The sequence below is a fragment of the Carcharodon carcharias genome, chromosome 32 (genome assembly GCF_017639515.1).
Source record: "Carcharodon carcharias isolate sCarCar2 chromosome 32, sCarCar2.pri, whole genome shotgun sequence".
Taxonomy (NCBI): Eukaryota; Metazoa; Chordata; class Chondrichthyes; order Lamniformes; family Lamnidae; genus Carcharodon; species Carcharodon carcharias.
The window spans coordinates 16917457-16936430 of record NC_054498.1 but is presented as its reverse complement, the minus strand read 5'-3'; the positions used below and the strand labels follow the sequence as shown (position 1 = coordinate 16936430).

General features: G+C 38.9%; 1 protein-coding gene across 2 annotated transcripts in view; it reads right to left on the bottom strand.

Moving 5' to 3' along the window:
- Nucleotides 1-5422: 5422 nt before the first annotated feature.
- The window catches only part of LOC121272124 (neuroplastin-like), a 66841-nt gene continuing 53289 nt past the window's right edge, over nt 5423-18974 (bottom strand). For both annotated transcript variants that reach the window (XM_041178603.1, XM_041178604.1), the window contains 3 exons: nt 10864-10888; nt 8243-8317; nt 5423-6300 (listed from right to left, as the gene is read on the bottom strand). In XM_041178603.1, the coding sequence (XP_041034537.1) occupies nt 8257-8317; nt 10864-10888 (86 nt within the window). In that variant the 3' untranslated portion in view covers nt 5423-6300; nt 8243-8256. The remainder of the gene's footprint in view (nt 6301-8242; nt 8318-10863; nt 10889-18974) is intronic.

Genomic DNA, 18974 nt, shown 5'->3' with positions numbered 1-18974 from the left:
CTATTGTGTTGGATACTGTTGCATGTATCTGCAATGTGGTTTATCTTATGCAGGGGGAAGTAGCCTGACTCAGTGTAAATAAATCAGTTTGGAGTAACCACCTATGTACAATGTATACAACGAAGTACGCCCATCTCCCCTGAGTACTGCCTGCTTGGTCTGCTGTACAGAGTCCATAGCACATAATGATGACATCAGCAGTCATGCCATAGCCTACATCACTCATTGCCATAATCATTCAATGAACCCATTACACTAGATACAACATTTGTCTCTTGCCACAACATCGTTCCCCCCCCGGCCCCCACTACCACCACCCACCCAAACCATGGTACAACTCTCAGTCTTCTTTTGTACGGCTGGGCACAGAGCAACAACTATAATTTTACATCAAGGTGGTCAAGTCAGGATATTGCATCAGGAGTGGCAGTGTGTATCGCTGTAATGCCGCCTTTGTATTTATGAGTCGAATCATTACGTGTTCCATGGTCTGTTCTGGGTGGCCACAGTTGCACACAGGAAAGTTTTTAATTTTCTATTTATGCTTCAGGTATCCGCATTGGCCATGGTTTGTATGGATACGTTTTAGGGACGTCCGTGGGCTTCGTGGGAGGTTGAAATCAGGGACCTTATGTATCAGATCTTTCACGAGGTGTTCGTTCATGACTTCTTGTAAAGGCTATTCATTTTTCCAAGCTTCATCAGGGTTGAAATCACATTGCCTGAGGTTGTGTGCATGGGTCCAAAAAGGCTTATGTGACTTCAAGCAGAAGGTCCTGGTGGATGGGGAGGGGTTTGTTTTCCTCGGTTCATTGAGCTTCATGGAGGATTGTGGTGGATTGGGGTCTGCGGGCGATGTGTTCCAGCATGGGTAGCTGGGTTATTGGGGTTGACTTGAGGGTTCCAGTGATGCATTTCATTCAGTGTTCAGTTAACATCAGCCAGTTGAGTGAAGCTATTTCTGGTCCATTCCAGTGCACAGTACTCAGCTATGGACTACACGTGGGCCATTGCTGAAGTCCATAGTACTGGTGCTGAGGCTCCCCAGCAGGCGTTGCTAGTTTCTGGATCAAGTTGACCCTTGACTTCATCTTGGTGGTTACCTTCTTCAGGTGGTCGTGGAAGGTTAGGGTGCAGTCTGGCTTCACTCTGAAGTAAGTCGGACTGGGGTCAGGTCATACAAGGTTGCTGCAGAAGGTTACATTCAAGATGCATTTAACATTCGCACTCAGTATGTTGGAGGATGTGCTGTTGACAATGACAGTCATATTGAACTATTCAACATGAATGGATTACTCTGCTCCGACATTACATGAGTACGTGTGTGTATACATTTCAATGTCAGAAAGCACAACTGTTCTGCAATCTACAAATAAATCAGTTTCTGATTTGGGTCTTTAGGTGGTCAGGTTCATTAGTGCTGAAATCAGGCTTGCATCAGACTGCATCTTGGAGACCAGAATGGTACTGGGAATGAGCAGAGACAGGAGAAGCTGGGGTTGTTATTCTTAATGCAAAGAAACTTAAGAGATTTGATAGAGGTGTTCAAAATCCAGGAAAGGTTTGATAGACTAAGGAAGGAGAAACTGTCTCCAGTGGCAGACATTCAGTAACTAGAAGTCACAGATTTCAGATAATTGACAAGAAAAAGTAGGGGTGAACCCAGGAATAGCTGTTTTAAAAGGCAGCGAGTTTCAGCACTGCCTCAAAGTGTGGTGGAAACAGATTCAATAAGTTTTCAAACAGCAATTCGATGAACAGCTGGAGGGGAGATAAATGTTAGGGCTATGGGAAAAGAGTGGGACTAATTGGACAGCTCTTCCAGTTGGTGATGAATGAGATGAATCATCTCCTTCCATGTTGTATTATTCTATGATTAAAGACGAGCAAGCTGTGATTCAAAGTCAATTAAGGATCACTGCATCAATTGGATATTTTGTAGTAAAGCTTCTCTGTAGATTGCTAATAGCTGGTTTTTATATATAATGGTGTCCAGCTTCACAGAAAAAGACACATCCAAGATGCACACTTTATATGCACACTGTACTGGCATATCTGGTATCATATAATGGTCATAACACCGAAAGAGGCCATTAAGTCCATTGTGATGGTACTGGCTCTCTGAAGGAGCAATTCACCAGGTGCACTCCCCTGCCTTTTCTTGTAGCCCTGCAGTTTTTTACTTTTCAGATAATGATGCAATTCCCTTTTGAAAGCTTCAATTGACTCTACCTTCACTGCATTGTCAAGCTGTGCATTCCAGATCCTAACCACTCGCTGCATGAAAAGGTTTTTCTTCATGTCACCATTGTTTCTTTTGCCAATAACCTAATATCTTGCAAATCTTCCAATGGGGACAGTTTCTCCCTATCTACTCCATCCAAGAGCCCTCATGATTTTGAATACCTCTTATCAAATCTCCAACCTCCTTTTCTCCAATAGATACAGTTCCAACATCTCCAATTTGTCTATGAACATCTATGGAGCCATTCTTAGGAATCTTTTCTGCACCACTTCTGATGTCTTCACATCCATCTTAAAATATGGCACCCAGAACTGGATGTAATACTCTAGCTGAGGCCAGAGCAGTGGTTTATACTGCTTAAACATAACTTCTTTGCTTTTGTACTCTATGCACCTATTGAAGTAGTCCTGGATGACGTATGCTTTATTAACTGCACTCTCAACTTGTCCTGTCACCTTCAATGCACACATACACCCAGGTCCCCCTGCTCCTGCACCCCCTTTATATAGTCAATCTGCATTCTTCCTACCAAAATGAATCACTTTCCACTTCTCTGCGTTAAACTGCATGTGTCACGTCTGCCCATTCCACCAACTGTCTATATCCTTTCAAAGTTCTACACTATCCCCATTCATGGTTCACAGTACCACCAAGTGCTGTAACATCTTCAAATTTTGAAATTAGGCTCTGTTCACCAAGGTCTAGGCCATTAATATATATCAAGAATAGCAGGGGTCCTAACACCGATCCCTGGGGAAATCCACCATAAACCTTCCTTCAGTCCAAAAAACAACCGTTCATCATTACTGTTTCCTGTCACTCAGCCAATTTCCTATCCATGTTGCCACTGTCCCTTTTATTCAGAATAGATTCTGTTCTTGACCCCTCTGGGACATCCTCTCTCTCCAACACTGCGACGTTCACCTTAATCAATACTGCCACCCCTCCCCTTCTTTTCCTATCTTTCCTGAACATCTTGTATCCAGAAATACAGTATTTAATCTATGAACCAGATACACGTTTTCACCACAACTTATATTTCCACATGACAATCTGTGTCTGCAACTTACCAACCTTATTTACCACACTCCATGTATTTAAATACATGCACTGTATGCACCCAAATTTAGACTTTATTACTTTCCCTCTTATGCTGAACTCACCTAATACTTTGCTATTTCTTATTCTAGTACTTTGTCTCCTAATATTCTTTGCACCTTGGTATCTCTTTCTCTAATATTACCTCCTGGTTCCCATACCTCTGCCAAGTAACTTAAACTCTCCCCAAGAGCCCTAGCAAATCACCCCACATGGAAACCGGACCCAGCTTTGTTTAGGTGCATTACAGCCAGCCTGTACAGGTTCCAATTCCCTCAGAACTGTCTCAATGTCCCATGAATCTAAAGCCCTGCCTCCTGCACCATTTCACCAATTAGACAATCATTTGCTCTATTTCTATACTCATTTGCATGTGGTACCAGGAGTAATCCAGAGATTACTACTTTTGAGGTTGTGTTTGCTAATTTCCTACCTAGCTCCCTAAATTATGACTGCATCCCTCTTTTTGCCTATGTGATTGGTACTGATGTGGACCATGACTACTGGCTGTTCACCTTCCCCCACCCCCATCAGGGTGCTTTGGAGCCAGTGACATCCTTGATTTTGGCACAAGGGAAGGAACATGCCATCCTGGATTCACATCTGTGGCCGCAGAGGCAACTATTTCTTCCCCTAACTACTGAATCTCCCATCATCATTGCTCTTTCAGTCTTCTTTGTGCCCCCCTGTATAGCTGTGCCATGAACTTGGCTCTGGCTGCATTCCCCAGATGAACCAGCACTTTTGTAAGTATTCAGAACTGAATACTGATCAGAGAGGAGGAGATGCTCTCAGGGGACTCCTGCACAACCTGCCTATTTCTTCTTTGACTTTTTGATGATCACCTATTCCCTCTGTTCCCAACATACTGCTATGCATGTGGTCATCACACAGCTTAAATGTGCTATCCACAAAGCTCTAAACCTCATAGATGCACCAGAGTGACACCAGCTGCTGTTCAAGTTTCGAAACCCAGAACTCTTGCTGTAGCTGACAACACTTCAGGAAATGTCAAATTCCCACATGGAACAGGATATGCACCCCTGGGGTGAAAGCTGCCTTGCCACTCCTCTATTAGATAATGAAACTTACTATTAAAGAAAATAAAGACTCAACCGGTTACTCACTTGTCTTCTGTTGTCACTTAAATATATGGAGGTCAGATGAAATGCATTTCTTAACTCTTATTTAAAAAATTGATTTTTTTTAACTTCCCAGCTCCTTAGACGCCCCAAGTTTTGAGAAATAATGAACAAAGAGTCTTTAGATTCCTTCAGCCTTCATGGGATAGTCCTACTCTTGAGTAACACGAGGCAGTTGTAATATAGGGAAATGGGGCAACCAATTTTCACAAATATCAAATAGATAAGTGACCAGTTCAGTTTTTGTGGTGTTGGTTAAGGGATAAATATTGGCCAGGGTACCAGGGAGAACTTCCCTGCTCTTCTTTGAAATAGTACCATGGGATCTTTCATATAAAGCTGGGGGCAGATAGATCCTTGGTTTCACAGGTCATCTGATGGACAGCATCTTCGACAGTGCAGTACTCCCTTCAGCATTGCACTGTGTTGTCGGCTTAAGTTTTGTGCCCAAATCTCTGGTATGGGGGTGTGAACCCACAAGCTTCTGTCCAAGTGTGTGTGCTGCCAACTGAGCGAGGAGGAAAGACAGCCCAAAGTGGTGAATCTCAAGATTTTATGATGGGTTATAAGTGCATGCACCACTATATTTCCACTCGTCAGACACTGGGGAAATGCTCTGAACACAAAATACTTGGTCTAAACATTTCTTCCATTGAAGATGTCATGAATACGCGCAGGTTAATTTTATTCATCAGATGAAGAGATTTGGTAATGCTTTTAGGTAATTGTGGCCATTTCATAGTGAGGAAATGTGTTATCTCAGATAATAGCAATGTTAAATTTTATTGAAATGCCATTGTTTATACTGGCTGGTTTATAAAATTCTAGCGCAATACCCGAAGATCCTTTCTCCATCTATTCTCAGAGGAAACACCATGCACTCAAATGTAATGACCTCAATTTTCTCCTCAACAAATCTCATGCAAATAACCTAGTGTTCAGTGTCATTCTTTATTTTTAAAAATCAGTGGGTCAACATACTGTACATGGAGTTAGATTAATGATTAGAATAATCACAGGTAAATGTGCAATCTCATGCATTTACACAACAAAAATTACTTTTGAAAGAAAAAAGTCACAACATTAAAGCTTTATTTAAGTGCTCAAACAAAACAGAGGGAGAATTTCAGACCAGTAATTTAAAAGAAAAAAGGAAACTAATAAATTGCTCCTTCAAACTTGCATAGGATACTACCATGCAATAACTATGTAAAAACGTGACATCAAGAACAGGGCTATGAAATGGCATTCAGTGGAAGAGCTAGCTATTTTAGCCTTAACCTCTACCAGATCAGTGCAATAGGATATACATCATTTTTTTATATGTTCTGATTTGCCTGACACTAAAATTTGCGATATATACAAATTCAAAACAAATATCATTTGAGTGACAGAGTTATTTAGCAGGTGTTCAGGGACAGAATGAAAGGAACCATGGAGTTAGGGAGTGCCACATGAAGAAGCATGTGTGAATGAGCACACCAGGAGTAATAAAACACTGCATGCATCTACAGAAACAGAATCACAGGGTAAGGGTGGGGAGGGAAAAAGAAATTCAAGCATCAATAAGTAGCACATTAAGCGCCCAAAGTACATCCTATCAATTTGAAATAATCAGAATTAAACTTGCAAAGCGATCTTCTTAATACTTTATTCTTTAGGAGAGATTGAATAAGGCAAAACATGCTTCACACAGTCATCTTATTCCTTCTTAGACAACAGGGAAGTTAAAACCCGTCCATTAGACCAACAATCTCGAGAGTCCTCGACTGATACCCACGCTTATTTGATAATGATCTTCAGAAATCCATAGTTCTGTTAAGATTCAAAATGAAATCAATTATTCATTTGAATGTGTACCAAATTTAATTCACCATGACTTTACACAGTCAACAGAAACTTATTGGTTTAATTTCTTTTTAAAGATCAATATACATACAAGCATAAGCAAGTATTCACATCAAGGCAAGATTGATCTTAAGCCATGAACTATTCAGACCAGACAGTTAACAAATAATTACAAGCACAGATACTTCTAGATACTACAGATACATATATTAGATTCATATGTTTAAAGATTCATATGTAAGCATGCCACAACTGTCTGGACCCCACATTTCGGACAACAGTTGCCTAGAATGCACTGCAATAGGGATATATTGGGGACAAAACTTAAATAAGTAACAGAATCTGTAATTTGTCAGTGGTGCATTTACATCACAACTCATTGGAAACGCATCTGGAATGGGCTACAGCAAACAGGGCAAGTGATTAGCATTGGCACGGTAATGGACAGTTAAAGGTTCGTCTGGACTGCTGATTTCTGCAGGGATTACAAGCCAATTTATTTAATTATATTGAGCAGCTATTTACCAAGATACAAATAAGGATAAATATTGCTGCAAGAACAGTTCTTCTGTTACTCCTGCACTGCATCATGAGCTGTGGATTTTAAGGATGCTGCACTTCACCCGCAATTGAAATCAGAAAGCAATTTCAGAAGCAACACAGAAAACAGTCACCGAGAGGCAATTTATATGTTTCACAGATTTCCCTACCTTTTTGGATTGTCGTATTTAGCAATGTGAGAACTATGGACATTCACATTTGCATTGAACCTTCAAAAAAAACATGTGGGCTCTGCTTTGATCATTCTGATCAAGAAAATTCTTCAATTTAAACAGCAGCTGTACGATGATGCCTCTCAAACACGTTCCTGATAATTTCAATATTCACATCCCATCAACACCATTCTGCACGGATCCAACTGGTGATCTACTGGCTTCAATTCACCAAACTCTACCTCACAACTTAACAAAGGGGACACATTTGCAGTGCCACAACTATCACCACAAGCTAAACTGATGTTTTGGTTGAGGACTCTGACCAAGGAGAACACGAAAGGCTCTCAACATTGGAGAAAATACAATCAGGAAAGGTCACGACCCAGCTCTTTCAAATCTTGCTGAGTGGAACTGATAATGAAGATGTCAGTAGGTTACTCAAATAATAATTGCCTGGAAACTAGTCTCAAATGAACTAGCGATTGGGAAAAAGTTCTCAGTGTAATGGGTACACAGGACAGTCATTCAACAAATCATTTAACTTTGTTCATTTGATCAAATAAGTCTGACTCAATAACAACTTTTAAATTCACACATGGTGTTGTGAACAAAACATTATCTGTGGAATGCAGGAGGTTAGAATAATGAAAACTATATTGTTGAAATCAGTATTCTTGACTTTCACTTGTGAAAAAGGCCAAGAGAAATATCAGAGATCTATTGTCTTGGAGCTTGAGATGTAATTAAAATTATAGGGAAACCAGCGGATTGTGAAAATCTCATCCTGTCACTTCTGGAGCAAAACGCCTGTTGTAATTCCAACGTTTCTTCTAGGGAATACTTAAGTATTTTTTTTGGCTGATTTTATTGTCCACATGTCCCCATTGTTGCCTCAGCAGTAAAACACTCCTACACCGTAGAAAGTAAAGGTTTAAAAGTCATGTAGCATATTGCATTAGTTCAAGCAGGTTAAAAAATAGAATGGTTGACACTTGACAAAAGGGCTTTTTTTTTTAGAGTTTGTAAATGGTGAACTGACTGAGAATTGGCAACCAGACATTCAATTCTTTTCTAAGTGACTGGAAAGCAAAGATAATGTGGACGGTTTGCTATCTGATATTAAGCCCAATAAATGTGCAATAATGCCAGGTATAAAATTATAAAAGGAAAATCAAATGATAAACGGAACTTACCTGACAACCAAGGTTTAGTTGGTGTTCCTCTGACGCAAATTCTTATCCTTATGATTGTTTGTGGAATTGGTTTTCCTGTTAAAAATTACATTAAAATATCCAGCAAGTTAACAGCTATTGTATTTATTATGTTGAATGCAGACTACAATGCTTGATGTGAGACGATATAACTTTGCATAATAAACATAACTTAAGATCGGAAAACAAACAAATTATTTAAGTTCACTCTGTAAACTCACAAATGGTCTTGAGCATTTTGAAAAAGACCGGCCTCCCGGGGGGCAAGGCCCCGGCCAGGCTCACCCCACCCCTCCCCTCCCCAGGCAAGGCCCCGTCCCCCCCACCCTCCCCCAACTCCCCGGGCAAAGCCCCGCGCCCCCCCCACCCTTCCCCCACTCCCCGGGCAAGGCCCCAGCCCCCTCACCCTCCTCCCACTCCCTGGGCAAGGCCCCAGCCCCCCGGCCTCAAGCACAGTTGGGTATCACGATGAGCAGGGTAAAGTTGCTGAGACTGGATGATTGGACTTGTACAAATCAGCAATGCAACCACTATCATTCTAAGCAAAGTAAAGCAAAGCAAGGTGAGCTCAGGGCTGCAACAAGCTACTAGATATTATTAACGCACATCTTAGTAACTGGTCATTTAAAACTAGCACTCTGAATTCAACTTACTTAGATCCAAATATTTCAGGTGATTAATGATTGGGAATTGCTGAATCTTGTACTGCAGATTTTATGGTAATAATTTATGCAAGATTTGCTTTTATTTTCTCCCCTCGGAAGGCTTTTCCCCACAACTGAAATAGTGGGAAAACTGCAGCCAGGCCTCTGCTGCTCAGATTGCCATAGCCCAAGGGAAACCTTTCCTCTGCTGCTTCCACCCATCAGATTGACATCAATTCAATGCACGCCTCTGCTCCACATCTTGCCGCAGAAGCTCCTCAAGATCAAGAACCTACATTCACTGCTGCCATTGCTTCTACGGTTTAACATCACACCATCCTGCATTAATCCTACATTTCACAACTTTCTAATAAGATCAACCAGTGCAACTCTCTAGAATTCCAGATATAAAAGGCAGTGGCTAACATTTATGCATATGTCAATGTTGCACATCAGACAACACCAATGGAATTTAATGTGGACCAGGATAGCCTACAGGTTAATAACGGATTAACGAATTTATCTTAAATGATATTAAATATAGACAGGTTGGCTGCAACAGCATAACAGCTATGCTAACATTCAAATTTCCAATACTGTAAAGTAGGAAGGTTGAATGGAGTCAACGGCATTAAAAAAAAATGCAGTGTGAAACAACTAGACCAGATCAGTGCTTCAAATACATAGTCAGTTTTTGGCAGTGGGCCATGGAATGCAGTACAAACGTAGAGAATCAATTGCTCACTGTATGACATGACAAAGTGCAGGCAGACAAGGCTCTAAATGTACTTTCATTGTTCAAGATGTAAGAGGGAACAGTTCCTTTATTCCCCACAAAACCAATTCAGGTAAGCAACTTTTGTCCGTGTCTTTGCTGGTTTATTTTAAGCAACTAGAAAAAAATGTCCTGCAACTGTATGTGTAAGGAGAGACACATATTAGTAGAAGCAGCAAATTGACATTTTACAGAATAATGTAATATTAAGCTAGAATACTGTAGGATTGTTGGTTAAAACGCGCTGCAAAAAAACCCACAAAGATGTATCAGCCAGGCTTTTAGCACAGGGTTGGGGAGGGAGGACAATGTGTGGTTGTGTGAATACGAGAAAGGAATATCATTGCTGAAGGCTAATGTAACTTATATTGCAATGAAGATGAAAAGAGCTAAAACATCAAAGGCATACATGACAAACAGTAACAGTTAACTAATCCTCAACAGTTGCAGCTGTATAAACAACACAGACACAGAACTTGAGATATATGGTATCTATATTTGATTGCCCATATGAAATCTAGAAAAATACTACACTGGAGCTCCTGAGAACCTTTGATTAAGTTTTGCTGAGGCTGGCAAACAGTCAAGAGGACAGGCTTATGATCTTGTGAAGGGGTCCTCAAATGTTCTGAGTATAATTATATCTCATACACCGAATCTAAGGAGTTGTGATTTTTAATCTCATTGACTTGCCTAAGAAAGTATGTTAAGCAGGTATTTTTTAATGTTTCCCGATTCTTGAACTTGTATTAGAGGCAAAGAATATATGAGCATATCACATCATCTCTATTTGTCATATATCTCCTCATATGGCCATGTTATACAAACTCCAACAGCAATGGATGGCAAGAAAAGCATTAAAAACACTGCATAATTTTCAGAAGCATAGTTTGGATATAAATCCAGTTCAGACTGATGGAGAAATTAACCTCTCGCCATTCTTTGGGAAATCAGATTGAGCAAATTCAGTACCTAATGGGCACAGGCCCTGCCTCCAATTTGGCACCAAACTAGTATCTTCACTTGGCGAAAGTCGAGGTGCATTGAGGTAGAGGAAAATTTATCCATCATCGAACTCATGCTAAATCTGACCTGTGAGTGCTCATTGCAGTTTGTGCTCGAAACCAACATGTCACTTGAGAAGTACAAAATTTAAATAATTTATGTATTAATGCCGTACTCACATTGGTCCAGAAACTGGTTCGTCATCTGCCTCAGTTGGATAGTCAGATCATGGAGGGGAAAGGGGAGCAAAAAAAAGGATAAAGAAAAAAGACACAAGAGATTAATACAAAACCTAATTGTAAATGTGCTACGCCAGTTGGCTTGACTTTGTCAGCTCATAGATAAACTTCAACGATGTAATTGTTCATGGAGTTAGTCTCTAAATCATTACATTCAAATGGCAAAAAATGTTATTACATGGTTGGTTAACATTTTGAGGCTTGTCATGAAATACTGCAACTATAGTGGACAGATTGTGTAAGTTTCATGTTCATCTTGTCCCCAAGTTCCAGTTGTTCACTCTCATAGACCAATGAGAAGACGTAAACCAACATCTGATTGTGAAATCCTGTTCAATGGTTTGTTTTTCTAGTTTTTGTTGACCTGAACAAGGATGTGTTTTAATCGAAGGATGAGAGACAGAGCAAGGGTTTTGCAATGAGATCAAATCAAGACTTGGTACCTGGTTGCCACTAGACTAAAAATAGCCTCAAATTTATACTTAATGACTAAAGGAAAAACTAGCCTGATGCATATACAGCTAAAGGAGATTCATTGTCTAAAGTACCTACAGCAGTTTGCAGCATTATTCAAATGTAGTCTGTAAGAAAAAGGACTGGAATGGATGGACTGCACATGTCCAAGCAAGAGACATGTTTTGTAGCAATACTTCGACAAAATTATCCTAACAAATATAGGACAAAGGGGCAGTGAAGTATACATATAGAACTGAGGAATATATTTAATCTAAAGATCATTTAAAATTATACTCTATTGTGTTAAGGCAATAAAAAAGGGTTGGAAACATACCCTATGTGGGAACGTGGGCTCACTACCAGCGCACTTCGATGTCCTGGGTTATCTGTGGGATCGGCACACTAAGTTAAACAGCTTCCTGCTTAGTGAGACACGCATTGTGTATAAGCAGGCTGAAGACGAGAATGTTCTCTCAGATAAGGGGCTGACGAAATGGTCATCCATGTCGGTAAAGGGCGGGAATACATTAATTTGGACACTTGTGTTTATGGTAATAAAATGATGGGAAATATTTTGAGAGGACAATATAGCCATGGTATCAGAATGCTTAGAAGGGATTGAGAAAAGTTTAGTGCATTCTTTTGGTTCCATGTTGTTAATGTCACTTGTATATATCTTTGATACACTGATTTAGTGGTAGTATGTAATAAAGGTAGAGATCAAAGGTAGGATTAGTATAAGAAATGTGCTTGTGAGCCACTAGATGTTATATTCATACTGGAATCAAGAAGTGGTACATCTGAACACACATTCTGGATTGAGAGGTATGATATTGCAATAAAGACTTGAACACATACTGGATCATGTGGCATGGTGTCTTAATAAAGACGTAAGCATGCATTGTTCCAATTGCATGTGTATGCTCTGATGTTTAAAGTCATGAGACAAATTAGAAAAAGGCGGCAATTCAACAACCTGGGATTGGGTTTATGAACATACTGCATTACTTGGCTAATTTCTATTGATTTTTTAAAAAAAGAGTGGCTGGTAGTTTGGTATTAGGAGTTTTTTCTTCAAATCTGCACCAGATTTCACCTCTATTTTTACAAATTGGCAATGAAAGGATGCATGATTTCTACATGTCTTTATTTTTCTAATTTGCTTAGGTAACTATATGTTGGGAGCAAGCTTGTTCTTTCAAAATATGGCCTTGTATGTATTCAAGCTCACTTAGGAAAAGGGAGAGAATTCTGTGTTATCCTTTAAAATCTCTGGCTTTAATAACTGATCAGTGCAAGGTGAAGTGGGGGTGGCAAAGAGGTTTCTTTTGTCAAATGTCTGACCTTCATTTAACAAAGGGACATTGCTAATGGGCCATTGCTAATGAGTAGCCCAAATTTATTTTAACTCAAGAAACTATGTGACATTGACTGGTTAGGCAACAAAGACCTACATTTTTTTTGGACAAGCCCTGTATTATGTCCACTAGGTTAAGCAGGATTCCACAAGGTGTCTGGTATACATGAAGCAAGTATGGAGATTTATCGCAACGCAGCCACCTGACAGCACGCACCAGGAGTAATGGCAACATTTCCAGGGCTACGAAAGTGCCATTACTCCGTCTGTACCTTGAGGCACGGAGAGAAGCCACCGCCAGCGCACAAGTGACTGGGAAGACCAAAAAATGTCAAACCACAAACCAACAGCTTACAGCCGCAAAACACCAGCAACACACCAGTGGCCACAGGTCTCAGTCACTGGCAAGGACACATTTGTAAAACAGTGTACGAAGAAAACTACAACCAGTCAGACAACCAGACGTCAGTGTTGCAGAAAATAGTGAAATTATATACAGTTTATGTATATCAAGAGAGACGCATCAGGAATTGAAACAAGTACACAGAGAGTATATAGTTAGAGTTTCTCCCCTCTACCACCTGTTGCTTAACCCCAGAGTTTGCTTAAGTAGATTCTAAATTAACAATGAACTATATGACTCTTGATAGGACCAGGCAATTTTCTGTATCAGAGGACTTCCATGGCAAATTAAAAAGCAGCTTATATCACTTGAGAAAACTGATTTGCTGGTACAATTTCACTGATTTTTGGTTGTTTCAAATTCTGATGTAGAATTTAAGCACACCTAATTCCAGCCCTGGGGGAGGGAGTCGAGATGAACAGTACATTCCTGTAACTCAGGAGCCAAACAAAATTCACAAGGAGCAAAGACCATGCTTAATTTGTCTACTCCTACTTCAAACTCAGGACTGGTACAAAAACTGCAACCAATCTAAGCTCGCAACAAATGCAAAGTTGCAGACTGATCTTAAAAGGAAGCTTAATATACCTTTAATGAATATTGTTCAAGTGAAATGCAGCCAGCTCTCAAAACTAATTTTCAATAGGGAACCTTCTGCACTTTCAGCTGATATATGATCAGACTATCCTGTGGCAGAGGTAAGTTCATCTGAGATATTCCATTAAAAATTAAATATTTGCATGGACACTATATTAAGGTATGTAAACTTACATCTATCCAACTTAATCCAAAATATTATCCCCATCTCCAGCAAGTGCAACTGTACTTGAATGGTAAAACATACAGACCCCAAACACATTAACTAAAAATGTTTGCACACTACACTTTCACTAAATCCTAAAATCCTGCATTTCTAATGTTAAGGATTCCTGCTGTGACTGAAAAAATATATAACTTTAGGACTTTTTTTAATAACTCGATTTGAACAGCAAATGCAAATTAAATATGTCCACAGAGGTTAGTTTCATTAAAAGAGAATTATTTTAAGTGACTAGCAAGATTAACATACAGAAAACCTGTTTGCATAAAGGAACCTTGTCATATTTAGTAGGAAGCCAACAGACATCTCAACTTTCAAGTTACAATTCTGAGCACAGACAGAGATGTCATCGTTCTTCCCATCCCTATAAAAAATACACATGCACGCATGCATGAAGCATCTTCCACAGAGATATGCCTGCATCAGGAAGAAATCATTTTGGGGTATAGGGCAATTCTGAAAATTAGGATCTAGGATCTAATGAGAATTACAAGCTGTGGGAAGGCCAAGTTCGATGCAGAAAAGAAAATTTTTTTAGTTCAATACTGCACTGGCTAGAATGGTTCCAGATCGCTCCCCCATATCATTGCTGTTGATACCAGTTCAGTATTTATATTAACCATCTGCCATGGGACATGCGAGTCCATCAATAACCCTGATACAGATTGTGATGTGGCAAGGGTCCTCATCCTAAGTCATATAGCTCCAGAAAGGACAGCTAGTTCAAACCTAAAGAGAATCTGAGCTTGCTGGCCGTGAGTTCTGGCCAACTCCTGTAACATCCCCAGTACAGAAACAGAACAGACTAAACCCAAAAACTCAAACGCAGATTTTAAAAACAAAACAGAACTACAAATCCAGAAAAGGGCAGCAGGAAAAACTGAATGGAAGATACGAAAAAAAGTTGCGAACGTGGATGAGGACTTGGAAAAAAGTTTCAACATCATGAACTGATGCACTTCAGACTTGAAGCTGAGAAAAACAAACTCGAACATGCAATTCTCTCACTTACCACCAGTTTTAGGGTATGATGCAATTGAGAGGGAAAGAAAAGAAGTCACAATAACCGACAAATATCAATATAAACCATAGTTCTAACCTAGCATGTTAGTTTGAAGGGGTCTTTGTGGAGATCTTCTGACCCTGCAGAAATAGACACTGAAAATGGCCTGTACATCTGAATGATCTTACTAAATAATTTGGAGCACTTAAAATATTGGATAGAGCCTGTATCTTGTCAAGGAGGGTCCTCTTAAAGAGGGGTGTGCATGTTTATTTTTCTAACCTTACTTTCTACAATACATATACCTACACAGGCTTATTTGTTGTGTATGTTTCAAATCCACAACTTCCATTTTTAGTGATCTTGGTGGCTTTGAACTTTGTTGAAGGTTTAAAAACCAAAAACATCTGTTAAAAAAAAAAGGTTTAATTGAGTGTGCCTGTCCTGGCTAACTAGAATATATAAAGTGCAAATTCTTCAATAAACTCTTATTGGGTATAGCCCCTAAATAATGCTGTGTATTTGAAGCTATCCATAAATTTAAAAAAACTTTTCCCCTCAACTTCCAAAAACAATGCACCTCAAAAACCAAAAAAAAAAAATTTACAGAAGCTCATCAAGTGGAAATAATTTATGGGTTGTCAGTTTTGGAAAAAGTAATCATTATGGATTTGATGTGTCTCAAATCGATTTTGAAAAACTTTAAACCATCCCGAGTACCTGCAGTAAGAACAGAAAAATGCTGGTAATACTCAGGAGGCCTTGCAACATCCGTGGAGAGAGAAGCAGAGTTAATGTTTCATCAGAAAGAATTCTAAAAGGCCACAGACCCCAAAATGTTAACCCTGTTTCTCTCTGCACAGCTGCTGCCAGACCTGTTGAGTATTTCCTAGCATTTGCTGTTTTTGTTACAGGTTTGCAGTATTTTGCTTTTGCTGATTATCTACAGCATTATTACTCTTATACTAAAGCAAAATACTGTGGATGATGGGAAATCGGAAATTAAAACAAAAAATGCTAGAAATACTCAGCAGGTCAGACAGCATCTGTGGAGAGAAATAACATTTTGGGTCGATGACCTTTTGTCAGAACTCAATTGCTGGCATTATTACTCTAGACTTGAAGGAGTCAAGAACTAACAATTCAGCTGTAGTTGCGAAGCAGCATGCTGGAGGGATATTCAAAGTACGATCCTACAGAGTTGCACTGAATTTAAAAATTCTGCAATTAAATTAATGTGCTCTCAACTGCTTGAGATGCACTGCAGCAACTCTAACAAAATAAAGGTACTTCAATGAAATTTTATTGTGAATATTGCAAATAAAATTCAAGGTACTCTACAGATTTCCCAATTTTTTGTTTTAATGCTCAACATGGAATACTGGCAATTTTTAAAAACCATAATCAATTGTGTAAAGTTTTACATTGAATGGTGAAAAGAAGGTTTACTGCTCAGGTTTGCATCCCACTACAGCCCAAAGAAGATGTAGTACCTTTAATAAGGTGAATCAGGCAACACCTCTGTATGCAGGGTAACCACCAAGTTATATTTGAATAGAGGAAAACTTGAAGTTTAAAAATTATCCAAAATAAAATCTTAAGTGTGATTAAATCTGGGCTCCTCCCCAGTTAGTTAACTTGAAATAACTAAGTGGCGTGACTGAAAGGAATCGGTCTCGAAGTTGCTCTGGAAAAGGTTTATCTTGTTTTAACAAACTGCAGTTAGCAAAGCAACCTCACTTTTGAGCTTGAGGTTGACAGCATCCAGGCTCTATCCAAATAGCTTTAAAAAAATCATACTTATGCAGGCTTTAGTTTCTCTTTTCTGGGTCAGTGGGAAAATTGGGCTTATTCTAAATTCAGGTGCTGCATCAGCGTAATATGCTGTGCTCTTGGTAATGGTGAGTCTGCAGTCCTCACAGTTACTGCTTTATGGATTATGCTACAAGACAAAAGAAGGCACTTCGTGATATGGGTTCTAAAGCATTAACTGAAAAAAAAATGTTCCTCCAAAACAAATTCTAAACGTTACAAAAGTCTACCATAAAAATATACAATTACATGAGATTAAATTAAATATTGCTAAAAATGGATCCTTTTTGATATGGAATAATTTTTCTTCAAAGCTATTCTCTTTTGATTACTTTGACAAATTGCATTTCTTGCTCAAATTGTTAAATGAAGTGCTATAATGGGAGGCACTTTTTCTTAATAACTTTTCATTGATCCTATTTTCTGGTGTCTGAAATGAATCTACTACATGGCTTTTCCAAGTTTATTATCCTAGGTGGGTCACACTGCACCATGCAAGAATTTCTGAATAAGCAGGAATGTTACTTTTTCCACATGTTAAATCAAAAGTTACCAGGATGTGTGGCACTTCTATAGTAATTCATTTTCCTTTAAATGCAGCTCTGCTACAACCATATTGATAGGGTTACTGTGAAAATTCTGGGAGGGAAAGGAACGTATTTCGGAAAATAATCTGGTCTAGATTTACTATATGCAACAGAAAAAGTTGGTGTCACTTTTGCTGAAAAAAATGAAATAAATAAACAAACTTCAGAAAAAAGTGAAAATTAATTGCTATCAGAACATATTCCAACTCGTGATACATATAACGAAAATAAATTCAAAATAACGGTACCAGTAAATCTTCTAAATATCATGCTCTATAATCTTTGACCGACCCTTTCAATTGTGCTATTCACACTCCAACCTGGTTTGCTTTTGTTGTAATAATCTAAAATGCACCAAGTCTGCATGATGGGGAGCAAAATGTCAAACCTTCATGATCTCAACACTTAATTTTGTTCCACGGGCAAGGAAAACAATTTGCACTCATGTTAAAGGCCATTTGAGTTAAATTTCTTACTCCAGAAAACTGCTAACATTGGCCATCTAAAAGTGTCCGCATGAAATGGCAGCAGCAAGTCTGGGGGTTTCCGAGGCGTTCAATGAAAATTTGCCTTATTCAGTCTTAAAAAAAAATCAAGGACATGAGATTGACAGCTTACATTTTCCAAAGAAAATCCTGACTATACCATAAATTAGAACGTAGGGACAGGAGCAGGCCATTCAGCCCCTCAAGCTTGTGCTACCCTTCCATTTGATCATGGTCGATCTGCAACTGAATCCCATTTACCCTACTGATTTTGATTCTTAATATCCTTGTCTGACAAAAATTTTTTTAAATCGATCTCAGTTTTAAATTTTTCAATTGACCCTCCCAGCGTCAGCAACATCCTGAGACAGAAGGTTCCAGATTTCTACTATCGTTTGTGTGGCGAAGTGCTTTCTGTCTCCACCTCAGAAAGAACCAAGCTCTAATTTTAAGGTTATGCCCCTTGTTCTGGACTCCACTAGAGGAAATAGTTTTGTTATCTCTTGCACAATCTTAACTTGTTTAAACATCTTGGCAAAAACAACATAGCATCGCCAACATTTTTCCAATCACCACAGCTCTGCCATACACGTCATCAACGAGATGTGTGAAAACGTGTGGTTCACATATGTAGGGTAAATAAGAATTCCTGCAGATCATGTAAAACTGGACTCATGATTCATCCCATCTTGGATATCATGCAAATGAAAAATTATGCACAATTTTTTAAAATCCTGATCAGCTTGGCCTGCCAAACTTGGATATGTCACTTTCAAAATCCTATACTGACAAGCCATTCCATTAAATAATTCATGTTGAATGGATCAAGAGAGCTGCTGGAAAATGCCAATTGTCATTTAGATATCTAACACATTTTATATTAGTGAAAATTTCGAAAAGAAATGAGCAACCAAAGGTATAGCAACTAAGAAAACTGGTGTCAATGGCTTGTTGTATAAACAGATTAAACCAATTGTTCAATATTAATTTTTGCCTCCACAAATCAGGTTAATGTTTCTATTATATTTCCTCTAATTAAAAGCAACATATTTTGTGCATGTACAATCATCACCTGTAATAGAAATTTAAATTCTAGGTATAGCATGCAGAGCTATTGAAAAATTGGCA